This window comes from Symphodus melops (assembly GCF_947650265.1).
Source record: "Symphodus melops genome assembly, chromosome: 7".
NCBI classification, from domain to species: Eukaryota; Metazoa; Chordata; class Actinopteri; order Labriformes; family Labridae; genus Symphodus; species Symphodus melops.
In genome coordinates this window covers 27,778,912-27,793,693 of record NC_136697.1, presented here as the reverse complement: position 1 = coordinate 27,793,693, position 14,782 = coordinate 27,778,912, and the positions used below count along the sequence as shown (strand labels likewise).

Below are 14,782 nucleotides of genomic sequence, written 5' to 3'. Positions count from 1 at the left end.
GAAGGAAGGAAGGAAGGGAGGAAGGAAGGAGAGGAAGGAAGGAAGGAAGGAAGGGAGGGAGGGAGGGAGGGAGGGAGGAAGGAAGGGAGGAAGGAAGGAAGGGAGGATGGAAGGAAGGAAGGAAGGATGGAAGGAAGGAAGGAAGGAAGGGAGGGAGGAGGGAGGGAGGATGGAAGGAAGGATGGAAGGAAGGATGGAAGGAAGGAAGGAAGGAAGGAGAGGAAGGAAGGGAGGAAGGAAGGGAGGGAGGGAGGAAGGAAGGAGAGGAAGGAAGGAAGGAAGGAAGGAAGGAAGGGAGGAGGAAGGAAGGAAGGGAGGGAGGGAGGAAGGAAGGAGAGGAAGGAAGGGAGGGAGGATGGAAGGAAGGATGGAAGGAAGGAAGGAAGGAAGGAGAGGAAGGAAGGGAGGAAGGAAGGGAGGGAGGGAGGAAGGAAGGAGAGGAAGGAAGGAAGGAAGGAAGGAAGGAAGGGAGGGAGGAAGGAAGGAAGGGAGGGAGGGAGGAAGGAAGGAGAGGAAGGAAGGAAGGAAGGGAGGGAGGAAGGAAGGGAGGGAGGAAGGGAGGGAGGAAGGAAGGGAGGAAGGAAGGAAGGAAGGGAGGGAGGAAGGATGGAAGGAAGGATGGAAGGAAGGGAGGAAGGAAGGAAGGGAGGGAGGGAGGAAGGGAGGAAGGAAGGATGGAAGGAAGGGAGGGAAGGAAGGGAGGGAGGGAGGAAGGGAGGAGGAAGGATGGATGGAAGGAAGGAAGGGAGGAAGGAAGGAGAGGAAGGAAGGGAGGGAGGAAGGATGGAAGGAAGGATGGAAGGAAGGAAGGAAGGGAGGAAGGAAGGAGAGGAAGGAAGGAAGGAAGGGAGGGAGGGAGGAAGGATGGAAGAAAGGAAGGATGGAAGGAAGGAAGGGAGGAAGGAAGGAGAGGAAGGAAGGAAGGAAGGGAGGGAGGAAGGAAGGGAGGGAGGAAGGGAGGGAGGAAGGAAGGGAGGGAGGAAGGAAGGAAGGAAGGGAGGGAGGGAGGAAGGAAGGAAGGATGGATGGAAGGAAGGAAGGAAGGAAGGGAGGAAGGAAGGAGAGGAAGGAAGGAAGGAAGGAAGGAAGGGAGGGAGGAAGGATGGAAGGAAGGAAGGATGGAAGGAAGGGAGGGAGGAAGGATGGAAGGAAGGAAGGATGGAAGGGAGGAAGGGAGGGAGGAAGGATGGAAGGAAGGAAGGATGGAAGGAAGGAAGGGAGGAAGGAAGAGAGTGAGGGAGGGAAGGAAGGAAGGAACCACGATATGATAGAAAAACATTTACAACATTTAGTGTCTCCTTGTATTTCTTTTGTCCCTTCAGTGTCCCCGTAGATATCGGTCTTCAGTCTCTCAGTGTCAGAGGGTCTCGAGAGGACGAACGTCACCATCAATCGATCGCTGGAAGGTCAAAAGTTATTGAAGATAAAATGTAATTAGTTGACAGAGGCAGAGGTTAAACACGTTCCAGGCGTTCTTTCTTCCTTTCGGTTAACTGGACGCAAAATCCATTTAATCCCTCTGTGACTTGGCCACAGATCCTCCTCCTCGTCCTTCTTGGACTCACCTGGTCCTCAGGTAGCCTCATTACATCGGAGCGTTCTGCTCCAACGCCTCCTGGCCTCCTCTAAGCCCCCGTGTTCAACACGCTGGATTAGGTTACTGCTGCTAAAAGCTGCAGGGCGGCAACAACAGGAGCCCTGATACACAGCCTGATAAAGGGGGGGGGGGGGGGGGGGGGTCAGCTCTCTTACAGACCCTTATGTTTGTTTAGTGGGAATTTAAAGGGTCACTTCACTCAACATACTGCTAATTTCTCAGAAATTTGGATCTAATCATCCTAATTTTAAGATTTCTGTCTCCCCTAAATGCAGGAAAAAGATTATTTAGTGAGATTCAAAATGTTGTTTCATGTTGGGGAAGAAGAAGGGATTAGCAACTACAGGACTAAACAAGTGGCAACATCTGGTTTTAAAACATGAAGCCGATGCTGAAGTATAAAATCCTGCAGTTCCTGGAGTGTCCACTAGAGGCTGGCTGCAGTACCTGGAGTGTCCACTAGAGGCTGGCTGCAGCAGCACAGGAAGTCACATACACACCCATTCAAACAGCCTGTTTTTACAGCAGACATGAACATGTTTACAGCCTGCTTCGGGTGTGATTAGCTCAGCCCGCCTCAGCTCTCAGCCTGTCGTTAGCTTGACTCAAAGTTAGCCTGAGACCTGAGCCCACCCTCCATGGGATGGGAGCCACTGGTTTGGTGTTTGTTGGTATATGCCGATGTGTGTGGTGGGGGGGCTTTGGGGGTTCGGTGCTGGAAAACGTTTTCATCTGCTGACTGGGGGCGCGGCAGAACAGTTTGGGAACAAATGCTCTACGAGAGCTTTCCCCCCCGAGGAAATGGAGAATAATGGAGAGAGAGAAATCTCAGAAGAGGATATGTTGGGAATGAAAATGAAAGGACCAGAGAAAAGGAACAAATGCTCTGAATGATACAGAGAGAGAGGATCAGCGGCTGGGAAATAAGTGGTGTGACATTATCTTGTTGCTCTGAGCCAAGAAGTGGACGACAGCCAAAAGCTACAACGGGCCGCCATGTCCAACAATACAGCCACTCCCTGTGTGTGTGTGTGTGTGTGTGTGTGTGTGTGTGTGTGTGAGTGCATCATCATATCATGTTAGACCTTTTATCTGGAGTCATTCTGTGATTTGTTCATTGCAGCCCGTTGAGGAGTCCGTTTTGGGTGTTTTCACATCTATGTGTTTGATAGCATTTTGTTTCAAGAAGCAGAATGAGCAACATGCTCCACATAAATAAACATAACTCATAAGTCTCTCTCTCTCCTGTGTGAATGTGTGTGTGAGTCCTGACTGTCTCCAGTGAGGGAGAAGCTGGAGTCCTGCTGGCTGTGTTGTTGTCAGAGCTGCGTTTACATGGACGGGACGGCCGGCTCCTCCCCTTGTGTATAAAAGCTGTTTGAGTCAAGAAGAAGAAGTAGTACATACTCACTGATTATTTGGATGTCAGTTTCCATGAAGCTACGAGCTAACTAAAGAGCGCTAACATTGCAAAATACAACCACTCAAATCTGAGTTATCCTCTCATGTTCCTGTGCGGGTGTGTGCGTGGGCCGTACACCAGTGTGTGTTTCCTGTGAAGTCCGACCTGTGGGACATCGGGAGCTTTATTTCTTCCTGTTGTGTCGCCTGCTTTGCAAAGATCCAGCCGATAATCTCCTGTAATTTTCTGCTTTTTATTCGGTGAAAAAGCAGTCAGAAAGAGATTCTGTCTTCCTTTAGAGCGTCCCATTCTGCAGCCTCTCAGCGCCGTAATCTGCCGTCCCCATTCGTCCCTGACGCCACATAGAGGCTCATATTGTGTGCCGGCTGTGGGAGCTAAATCGCTGAGAACGCTCCACGTTTCAGAGGCCCTGTTTTTTCGGCTCCGGTTACCCCGCCTCTCTGCCTCTTCCAAGGCACACAGGAGTCTTATTTTACCCTCAAGTCTTTGTGCTGCCAAATATTGTCAGCCATTGGACAATAAAAGGAGACCAATCTCCTCGCAGCTCTTATGCCAGGAGAGCAGGATTGTTAGGTGGAGGCGGTTGACTGTGAAAGTCAGTCCAGAAAAATTGTAGAAGGGACCAGAAAGTGAATATGTTGATTTGACCTCTGAATACGACGATTAAAACAGACTCAATGAAGGTTGCAGATCAAATAGTTTCATTCCAATGTAAACATAAAAAAAAGTGACACTTAAAGGAGCAATCAGTATGATATGGCGTGAAATCATGCAGCTTGCCATGTGGTAGACGTTGAAGCTTCAGTGTTTAACCAGTTCTGCATGCTAGCCCGCTTCCATCGCTGCAACACCTGTTCACCTGATAACTGCTCTCATATCTGGCAAACCCAGGGGCGTCCAAAACGGGCCTTCAAAGCCCCGCCTACCTTCTCTGGTCCAAACAAATCCAGAGCATTCAGGAGCAGAATCTAAAGTTAGAAGGAGGACATACTGCATTGCTGTCAGAGAAGACAGCACTTCAACATGTTTTCTTTAAGGGGACATATTAAAAAAAATCCACATTGTTTTTGAACATTTATTTGGGTAACCTGAGAATCTATTGACCCACAACATCTGAAATAAATCCATCCAGTCCTTTGTTAGTGCTCTGCAGAAGTCTTACAAAACAGACAAAAATGTCGGTGAAAACTCAGGGGGGCGGGGCTTGTTGCATTTAAAGAGACACACACACCAAAACGGAGCGTTCAGAGAGAGCTGGTTTCTACAGGGTCACAAACCTCCTCTGCTGCTTGATTCATGTTATATTTGGACCAAAGCTCAGAAACACAGATGTTTCATTTAGACCACAGGGGGCGCTGTTTGAAAAGGCAGAGAATATGTCCTCCTTAATGTCTGACCATACAGTAAAGTCACTTTATCTGATTGATTGCCAACAGGTGACATTGCAAGAAGTGAAAATTAAAATTTGGGACTAAACCGTGAATAATGTTTGTATTCTATAAAAGCACTCAGTCATTTCATGGCCTCTTTTATTCACCCGATCATACCCCTCTCTGTTCTTTCATTTCAGTCAAAAAATGAGTTTACTAGAACGTGTACGCCTTCCCAATGCAAGGACATCAGTTGGGACGGTGAAGAAGCTCACAGGTAACGCCGACGCCATCGAGGAAAGTCCGTCAAAGGATCCCAAACCAGCTGGTTTCAGTAATCGGGAACGCTTCCGCACTGCCTTTCGAATGAAGGCCCACACACTCCGCCAGAGCTCTGAAGGTATGCAAAGGAGAGTTTTGGGGCCTTTAAGATTAAAGCCTGGTGTCTGGAGTCTTGTTATCAGTTCATTGTTGGTAAAAAAAATTTCAGATGCCGGAGCGCTGGCAGAACCTGCCTTAGAGGAGCGAGGATTCCCACCAGACATCCTCATGGAGGACATGATCCCCACGCTGAAACTGGTCATCAGGGCAGTCAGGTCAGGAACAACAAATGTGCATTTCAGTTTTGGCGTCATTGGCTGATAGCTCACAAGTGACTTCATAATGTCTCATGCAAGAAACACCTTGACAAATCTTGTGTCTGTGGAAAAGTTACTACGAGCGGTCCGTTGTCTCGCATTCTCACTGAATCATCTAGAGTGAGTGTTCAGATGGTTTTGTTAAAAATGTGTTGTTTGGGATATATTGTGTTGCGTACCAACTAACAATAAGGCCAACAAGGACTGAGTTTTGAATACTGGTCCAAACAGTACTCACTGGTAGCGTTGCAGTGGGCATTGTTTGTACAGTATCGGAGAAAGAAAGGTCAGAAAGCATTCACTAAAGTCTCACAACTTATTGAAGTACAACGTTAGCTAGAAACCTGTGTGCACAACATCTACTTTATATTTTATATGTCAAGCAATGTTCTTATGTATCTGATTGTTACATAAAAGAATCAAATAAAAATATATATACGATGCTAGCCGGATTGTTAGCTTGGATATCCTTTACCACAAATCTGTACAATGCCCGTCTCCAACTGAAGACCTCCAAAGTTGGCTATTGGTGCAAAGATTGCTTGACAAAAATCATCATTTCTGGACTGCTGAAGGAAACTCAAACCCACATTTCCCTCCATTCCAATGTATGAGGGAATCCTGTTTGTCCCAAAGTATTGGGTTCCAGCTTCTACAGTCCATGTCATGGAAGACACGGACCGTAGCGATTTCTGGGAGGATTTCCAAGAGCAATGTTCATGTCCAAGACAGGTTTCCTTTTGGGGAAGATTATAGTATATCTAATCTAGTGTTGTATAAGCATGGCAAGTGGATGATTGATGATGGTTTTAGGCTATTCCACTTGTCGACATAGTAATGGGCAAGAAATGTAAATAGTTCAACAAAGGCAGGGTGAAATGAAGAAAGTGAAAACAAAGATGGAAACAAACATTACAAGTGTAAAAGTTCTCAAAAATCAACTCTGCAGATATTTTTTTTTTTTTGTGGAAGGAAAAGCATTAAACCTGATGAGTGAAAACAAATTCAGTCTCTGCAGGAGTGCAAGGGTAGGCAGCTGAAACCAGAGTGTGTAGGCAGAGCTTACTCATGCTTTCAGTGTGCTGGTAAATCTATAGGCCACACAGTTGACATAATGCAGGAATTTAATCTAGCATGAGGGCCTGTGAGATGAGTGATTAACCCTGTGAAAGTGCTGCTTCCTTCCACACCATTATTTCAGGGCTGAATGGGTCACTCAACGGGAAGCTCAAACCTAAAGGGTTTTGGTTTCAGGACCCAAGACTCTGTGCCAAACACTGAAGTTTGTGCAGCAGCCGCTGACTCTCCAAAGGGTTGAGTTCAAATCAACTCAAAGTGGGAGATCTGACTGACAAAAGAAGGAGCTCAGTGGGTGGCAGTGTTGAATTCAGGTCGGGGATGATTTTCAAAGAACGTGGAGATTGTCAGGCTGGTGCATGAGTTCATCAGAAAGAGACATGGTGCTTGTCATCGATCCCCAGCACAAACAAGTTCAGTACGAACGCCTACGTTGACGCCTGGCTGACATGCAGTATTTAACAGGACCAACGTTGTTTTAACATTGTTTAATGTTTCCTAACATTCATTCTGTCTTATCAGGGTGCAGAGCGTTAACGCTACAACTCTTTGTCTCACAGGATCATGCAGTTCCTCTTGAACAAGAAGCGTTTTAAGGAAACTCTGAGGCCTTATGATGTCAAAGACGTGATTGAGCAGTACTCTGCTGGACACCTGGACATGCTCTGTAGAATAAAATACCTCCAGACAAGGTCAGTAACGACACTTGCAGGCGATAAGAGTCTGTTCGAGTAGAGCAAATATCTCCTCGTCCTTCATCATTTCCTGTTTCTCTTCCAAAAAGGATTGACATGATTCTCGCCCCTGGAGCTCCACTCACCCCCAAACAAAAGAAAACTCCGAAACCGCCCTTTACCTACCCGTCCAATCAGTCACCCAGGTACTGTAACCTTGACGTGATTCAGCAGCTTGACTTTATTCATGAAAAGTAATAGCTTGAACGACTGTGAATGTTGTCCTGTTATGATTTTTACTGTCATGTTGGACGTTTTGTCAAGCGGTTAGTTTGTGCTAAACAGTCACCATGTTCCTTGTCTTTAAACAAATGTCTGTGCAGTCCACATCTACTCAGTGTCCCTGTGTTCCAGGCATGAGACCTACCTAGCCAAAGCAGCCTCCATGCCAGATGCAGAAGACCAAAGCATGATGGGTAGATTTGTCAGAGTGGAGAGACAGGTGAGCATTAAGATTTCCAATCCCATCCTGAGAGGCTTGAACGTACAACATCCCAGGTGATCATGTGAAACATTTGTACGTAGCCCTAAAAGGACGACCAACTGAGAGCAAGAAACTCTCAGGGACACATTTTGTTGCTACGTTCATAGACGTGCTGTTTTTGAAGCTGCCAACCGCTCGAGAACAAACTGATACAGCCATAATTCAGTTTGCAATATGCTAACAAATGCAAGATCCACAGCGTATTCTTTCCCACAATGCAATGCACCAGGTCAGAGGTCAAAATGAGGGACAGCAACGTTAATGGTAACGGGAAATAATCGCAATCAGACCAAGCCGCACAAAGACACAAATTCTGTTTGTTGACTCGCTAAATCCTGAAAACTTAAATGAATTAGCTTTTTTCAGACGCTTCACTGTAGCTGTGTTTGATGTCAGCTGTTGTTTACTTCCTTATTCCAAGGAAACCAGCTTGCTTGGCATACTGTAAAATAACCACCGACTGGTGGGCTTACTACAAGCTACTGTGCAGCGTGGTATATAGTATGCAACGTGCAGTACATACTTGATCGGTTTCCAAAACAGCCTCAGTGTCAAAGCTGCTATGATGGAAGAAAAAGATTGGGCTTATTGATCATATTGGAAGGACAGGTTGTACAAGTATTGATTTTCTCTTTCATGGTTGACTTTTTAATGACTTTATCAGCTATTTATTTCTGATCTGGGGATGACTTGACTTCCTAAAGCAGGGTAAATACAAGAAGAAGATCAGGTTCCATTTTTGTGCACAATTCCCCAAAGTCCAGATGTTTTGATTGTTCTAAAGATGATCTTGTCAGACGTTTCTGTGGTGTAACGTGTATCTGTCTTAGGTGGAGGACATGGAGAAGAAGTTGGACTTTCTGGTGGATATGCACATCCAGCACACGGAGCACCTACAGGTGGACTCTAATGGTGCTGCTCGAATGACTCTGGAGACCTGTGATCCTACAGGGAACGGTGAGATCCGTCAGGTTTTCTTGAACTACACTGAGGCATTCCCGCACATGTCGTACCAGGTGCCTGTCAGCAAGGTGAATCCGTATCACGGCAGAGGAAGAGGTAGTGTGGAGGGAACGGGATTTGCTGGTGGAAGCGACGTTCCTTCAGACCATCAACTGCCAACGTCACACCTCCACCAACGCCACCCTCCAGCTGCCATTCCCACGTACACCGAGCGTCCCACAGTGCTGCCTATCAGTTCCCTGCATGACTTGTCAGTGGGGCCAGGCAGGACCACGGGGGGGCGGGGGGCTGACTCGCCGCTCTCCATGCTATCGGTAAACCATGAGGAACTGGAGCGCTCGCCAAGCGGGTTCAGTATCTCTGGGGAACGGGAGGGGGAGGAAGGGGAAGACTTGTCAATGGGGGCTAGGCCAGGGTCTGGTGACACCAGCTGGACGAGACCCAGACCGAGCTACCTAGCGGAGGGGGAGACAGACACGGACACAGACCCATTTACACCCAGTGGAGGGCCACTGCCTCTTTCCTCCACGGGGGAGGGATTTGGTGACGCTGTGTGGACCACGCCGCCCTGAGAGGTGTTTGAGTGGCCGCATAGAAATCCAAAACTCTTCGATTAAGACGTTAAGTTCAACCCATGCCTCTAAACCCAAATCAGCTTGGGTCAAAGCCACACCTCTGGCCCAAACAACAAGCAGGAAATGTGGGTCTGCTGTAGTCCACCATGATGCTGCAAGGTTTTGAAGAGGTCATTGAGCTTCAGAGGCGACCGCTGATCTCATCAACCGACCGCTGTTCAGACAGAGAGCCATGGCATTGTGACCGCCCAGAAACAAAATGGAAATCAGACCGTTTGTAAAGTAAAACTCTGTACAGCGCACTCTTCGCAAAAATTTAGCAAATCGTAAAAAGGAACATTATTATACATACTATATACACCCAAAAGCTTTATTGCTGCAAAGCCAACCGCACTGCATGTAACGCATGCGACTTCTAGTGTAGACACTGCAAAGTTCAGGATATCAGGAAACAGAAAAAGCGATTGAATGGATACATATACTTGCTATGCCATTTTGTAACACTTATTTTTTTATATGAATACATTTTCATTCTTTTCTGCATGGTTTGCATGATAATGCACCATTCTAGAGCGAGGTTCAAAGGGTGATACTGGAAACCAAAAGTCTCCTGTCTCGTTTTGTTTGTCACATGGCGAGTGTGTTTCTGTGTGTGAGTGCGAGATTGTGATTTATGAGAGAGAACTTGTTGGGAGTTGGGTAACAAAACACTGGTTTAGTTAGTGGCAGTCGCGTTTCACCATTTTTTGCTTTTGCTCACATTGTGCTGCGAGTCCTTTGAGGATCAGGTCTGTCAAGCAACTGGGACTTCACTTTGTTTTCACACCACTGTGCTTTCAGTTGTATGTCACCACTCTGTGCTGCAAATTTTACAGTTTAAAAAGAAAAATCACAGATTTTACAGAAACACTAAATCTCTGCTGCTTTGTTGGCACATGAATTCAGGGATATAAACCACCTGTACTGATTTCACCGCTGAAATACTGTCAGACGAAACAGGGACTCGCGTTATCAAAGACTAAAGGCTGAATGCCTGCAATGCCTTCAAAACCATTTTAAGGATAAACGGTACTTCTGTTTTGTTCACATAACTTTAACAGAATCAAACAATCTAAAAAATGAGTATTTTAACCGCTGGTTCACCACCATCACTACAGCAATCAATGAAGAAAAAAACTTCTGTCCAACGTCACATGGTTCTCAGACACAAAAGGCAACGATAAGAGAAACATCTTAAAACAACGTTTTTTATTTTTACTTTAAAGATTAGCGCCTCATTTCCACTTACTTATGCACAGTATACAGAGGTGAGTCAATCATTAATTCCAATGGGATTCTCCAAGATATTGGATGAGCTCGGGAAACTCCTCTCCTCCAGAATATTGTCTGGAATTTGTACATCCGAAAAAGTACGTCCATTTTTTTTTTTACTTTTGCGCCAGAATTCAGAGACTGCCTGGCACTTTGCTAACTAGCTAACAGGCTACTTCCTTAGATTTAGTCTTCAATATTGACTGTCCATAAGTTTGCATGATTAAAAATATCTAGTTTTAACACATTGTGAAGTTGAACAGTGTTATTTCACTCTTTATTAGTTCAATATTCTCCGAGCACAAAGATTGTGCACAACAGGAAGTAGCCTCTTGTCCACGGCTACAGATCGGTTTGGAGTTCCTCCTGTCTGTAAAAGAATGCACTTCCTCTTTTCGGATGCAATCTCTTTAGATAGTCCCTTATGTAAGTGGGAATGAGGCGTAAATACGTAGTCTCATATTGCTGTCACATTGAGCGTCTCAAAGTCTGTTTTGTCAAGTTGTCTGACAATATTGTCCAAAAGTTTGCCCCCTCTTTAAGTCTCTAAAGAAATCAAATTTTAAGATATGTCACAACTTAATGGATTTATACTCTCAAGTTAGATTTTGCACTATTTGCACTAAAATAAAGTACACCAGAGATATATTTTAAGATAAAAGGAGCCATCCAGACAACATCTTTATTTGCAAAATAAAAACGTTTAAATTTTACCCCCCCTGGGGTTTGCAAGAATCCACCCAAAAACATTAAAAAATAAAAATGTCTTCATTGTGAATCCATTAATCACAATGCCGCTTTTAATGTAACTTCATGTCTGCCTTTTGAATTATTACTTTTCTCAAAACCTAAACTACTGCACAGGTTACAATTGGGAGAAACTCGAATGTCCAACTATGACGACAAACACACACTGTGAGTGACGACAGCACACACTGGAGAGACCAGACGGACAGGCAAAGGCCTCAAGAGCATTTACTACTTTAGATTTAGGACAACGCAGATACTGAATGTATTATCTGAAAAACCAACTGTATCTACACACCAGTTTCTAAACACTTATAGCATGTCAACACACCTTCAGAGAGAGTATGGCAGGTTTTAAGACGGAGGCTTCCACACCAGGCTTCAGAGCAAGTTTTAATCACAGTAACTTGTTTGTTCGGTTACACTGTGAACGTTTTCACTTAATCACTCATCACCTTATCACTTAAGTGTTTTTTGCCCCTATGTAAAATCTTTTGAGAAATGTTCTTGGAAAGTTCAAATTTAGCTGGAAGCTAGCGCCGTATCTGATGGTATCTGATTTGTTTTCTTAGCGCTGCTCCTGTCGCCTAGCAACCTCAACAGCTGAGCCAGAACTAGCTAACATCACTGACTAACTTCACTGATTATTTTATAGATGAGTTGAAGTCTTTTAACCTTCGTAATTCATAATTTGCATCGTTCGCTTGTTCCTGCCCTTACCCACTTGTTTCTTAGCATCGCTTAGGTCGCCTAGCAACCTTAACAGCTTTACCGGAACCAGCTCACTTTACCAATATCCGGTAATTTAACTTAGTTGACAAATGATTTAAAGTGCCCGTTCGTATCTGTATCAAAGTCTGCCGAGTGGTTTGAATTAGCGTTGAAAGAAATCTCAGGATAAGTAAGGCCATGAGGAATACACCGGAGATATCCGTCGTTAGCCAGGAAAAGTAGCACACATATGTTAGCCGCACTGTCAGAAGCCCTCAAGATGGGTCCGCGGCTTTCAAAAGGCACATTTACAAACCAAAATGGTCTATGAAACGATGAAGTCTCTAACCGCCAAATTGGAAATGCTGTGTCAAACAAACTTTCGGTCAACTCAACAACAGGCCACGGCGGGCCTAATCCCTGTCAGTCAGATCAGCCACTCCCCTCGTTATCAATGACTCTTACTGTTTATTTTGCTGTCACCATGGGCATTTTAATATGGGGTGTGTATGCCTCATGTGGACACTCAAGGAACTGCTTTGCCCTTAGATCAGTTTGAAGCCTGGCGTGGACGCAGCTGCAGTCTGACATGAACAAGGTGAACCCATCAACAATTATAATCTATTTATCTTATCGTATTAAAATTAGTATTTCTTATCTTCCACTATTAAAACCAATTAAATGATATATTCTACTGATAAATTATATTGCAATGCAGACATAAATAATCTCCGTATAGATATAAAAACCGTAACAGGACAATGTATCCCTGTGAACAGTTGTTCATTGTGCCTCTGAAGCAAGAATGACTCCACATCGTCATTCTTTATTTAGTGTTTCAGTGCCACTTCATGTCACCACACACAACACAGCGTTTATGAATGTGAGCTTTCCTTCTTTACTGATTTGTATTTTTTCTTAAACTACGACAAAGTACAAACTTGCTTTTGTAAAATGCTGATTTTGTGGCTTTATGAAGCTTTTGGCTCATTTCCTACATTTCGGCCTAGTCCACATGTAGGCGGGTATTTTTTTTTTTTTTTTTTTAAAACAAAGTTTTCCTTCTTTGTTAAAAAACAAAAAAATTCATCCATCCACAATGAGTTGTCAACAACATGTTTGTCATTTCCAAAGTTATCCCACCTACCTGAAGTCCCACCGGGTCTCGTCCAAAACCGCCAACGTTGTCTGTGGGTTTGTGTCGTCAGAATGTGGTACGACCTCTGTAATCCAATCAGGCGTCTCCGCTCGTCAACATAGCAGGAGAGTAGCTGTGTATGCACGTAAAAGTTAGCGACGTTAGCACAAGCGCTAGTTTTGGCTACGTCCGCCATCGCACTAGCAAAGTGACAGCGTCGCACAACGAGAAAAACTGACAGTTTGATATTACAACCCATCTGCACATAAACGTTTGAAACAGAGTTTTGGAAATCTTCACCCTGGAAGGAGGTTTTTTTTTTTTTTAATAAAACGCAGTTTTTGTACGAAATGACAAAACGCACATAAAAAGCTGCGTTTTCAAAAATACCCTCCTACGCCTGGACTAGACCTCAAACTCCTCATGACGACAGCTGCACAGAAATATTTGGGACGTTTTCTTTATTTCTTTCCACGTGGAACGTTTTATCCATTAACACAATGTACTCCAAACGATCAGTTTAAAACAATATCATTGGGAATCAACACTCAGCTGAAGGTACAAAAAGGCAGATTTCTGTTAAACTAACATTTTATTGATTTTGTAATTTGTTTAAAAACAGTCTTCCAAGAAATGAAGAAACACTGAGGGGAGAGTAATGCTAGCAAATGTAGCTGATGATTTCTGTCGTTGATTTATTGAACTATTTGGATACAGAAACATCGATGACACCACACGACTCCAATGCGACTTCATTTGAACAACATTTTATTTTATGCCTTGAATTGAATCCTATTAGCTTTATGAACTCTTCAGAAACTGCCAACTTTTTCATATTTTGACATCTGTTGTATTTATGCACTTTTTATTGTTCCCTGTTGTCTGTTTATTTTAACGTCCGACCACTGAGAGACGATGCACTAAAGTTGACATTTAAGTATTCTACTCTTCAGACAGGACTTCACAACCAATCTTTGTAAATCAAGGAGCCACTTCCCCAACAACTTAAACCCCCACGTTTGTTAAATATTCTTCTTATTGTGGATCATGAATAGTCTGTAAGAACAGACCTGTTGACATGTTAAAGCATCACCTTTGCTGCAGTATTTTAAATAGAGTGCTAGCATTACTTCTTCTTGTGTAACTTTAAACTGAACTGGTTCTCAATACATGACATTATTATTACTGAATGATGGGAATTATCACGACCCCTTCAGTGGCCATAATTCTTTTCTAAGTCTTGTATGTGATTTGGAGCCAAACTAATATATTTTGTCAATTAAAGATCTTTCCTACCAGCAGAATTTGTTGCAGTGGTGACTCAGTCTTGATAAACGGAGCGCTGGTTTATCATTCAACACGACATTCACTTGTCTGAATGTGAAAAATAAACACTGATGAAAACAATACAAACACGCACAAAGAATGACTCGTCCACACGGAGTACACCATCACCATGCAAATGTGTTGTTCTTTCAGTGGGTTTCATCAGATTTGTTTCTGCCACACTCTGGCCCTTTTAACGAAGCAGGTATGGACTCAAACCAAGCTTCTTTTTTTTTTGTTGAGTGCCAGTTGTTGTTTTTATCCATCTCGTCTGTGAGTAAACTCGTGTGTCCGGGCATCGATCCTGAATGGAAAAAAAGGAGCACTTTACGGCACCCGTGTAAACGAGAGGGCAATACTGCTTGCTGTGATTATTCTGTTAACGATGGTTGTGCTCACTGTAACTGCATACCAAGCAATGCACTGACTGACACATTCTACATAACCTGTAATTTTAAGGACATTTTAATTGCTAAAGATTATTTGTGCCTTGGCCTTTTACAGTACAGTTCTTTTGGATGTAAGCGTTGTTTATGTTTTTGATTTGTTTGGTCATGCTTTTCTTGCTCTGGCTGTCAGGATGCTGCACAAAGCTGTTGGTCGTATGAAGGGTTGCATTTGTAAAGAAAATAAAGTTTCACGTCAACAGGAAAGCACATTCGTTTTGAATGCTACTTACCACCTTTTT

The 14,782-nt window shown here is 44.0% G+C and overlaps 1 protein-coding gene across 1 annotated transcript; it reads left to right on the top strand.

Annotated features, from left to right (window-relative positions):
• Positions 1 to 1,398: 1,398 nt before the first annotated feature.
• On the top strand, positions 1,399 to 12,671 carry kcnq3 (potassium voltage-gated channel, KQT-like subfamily, member 3). Its single transcript, XM_079347313.1, has 7 exons — positions 1,399 to 1,406; positions 4,591 to 4,790; positions 4,881 to 4,986; positions 6,666 to 6,797; positions 6,890 to 6,985; positions 7,194 to 7,281; positions 8,154 to 12,671. Exons 2-7 carry the CDS (start codon positions 4,598 to 4,600, stop codon positions 8,856 to 8,858), a joined length of 1,320 nt encoding a protein of 439 aa, XP_079203439.1. The 5' UTR covers positions 1,399 to 1,406; positions 4,591 to 4,597; the 3' UTR covers positions 8,859 to 12,671.
• The last annotated feature ends 2,111 nt before the right edge of the window (positions 12,672 to 14,782 follow it).

Coding starts and splice junctions, on each gene's coding strand:
- kcnq3 (XM_079347313.1), top strand. CDS start 4,598: ATGAGTTTACTAGAACGTGTACGCCTTCCCAATGCAAGGACATCAGTT. Junction 4,987..6,665: donor CTGGTCATCAGGGCAGTCAG/GTCAGGAACAAC, acceptor TTTGTCTCACAG/GATCATGCAGTTCCTCTTGA. Junction 7,282..8,153: donor TTGTCAGAGTGGAGAGACAG/GTGAGCATTAAG, acceptor TATCTGTCTTAG/GTGGAGGACATGGAGAAGAA.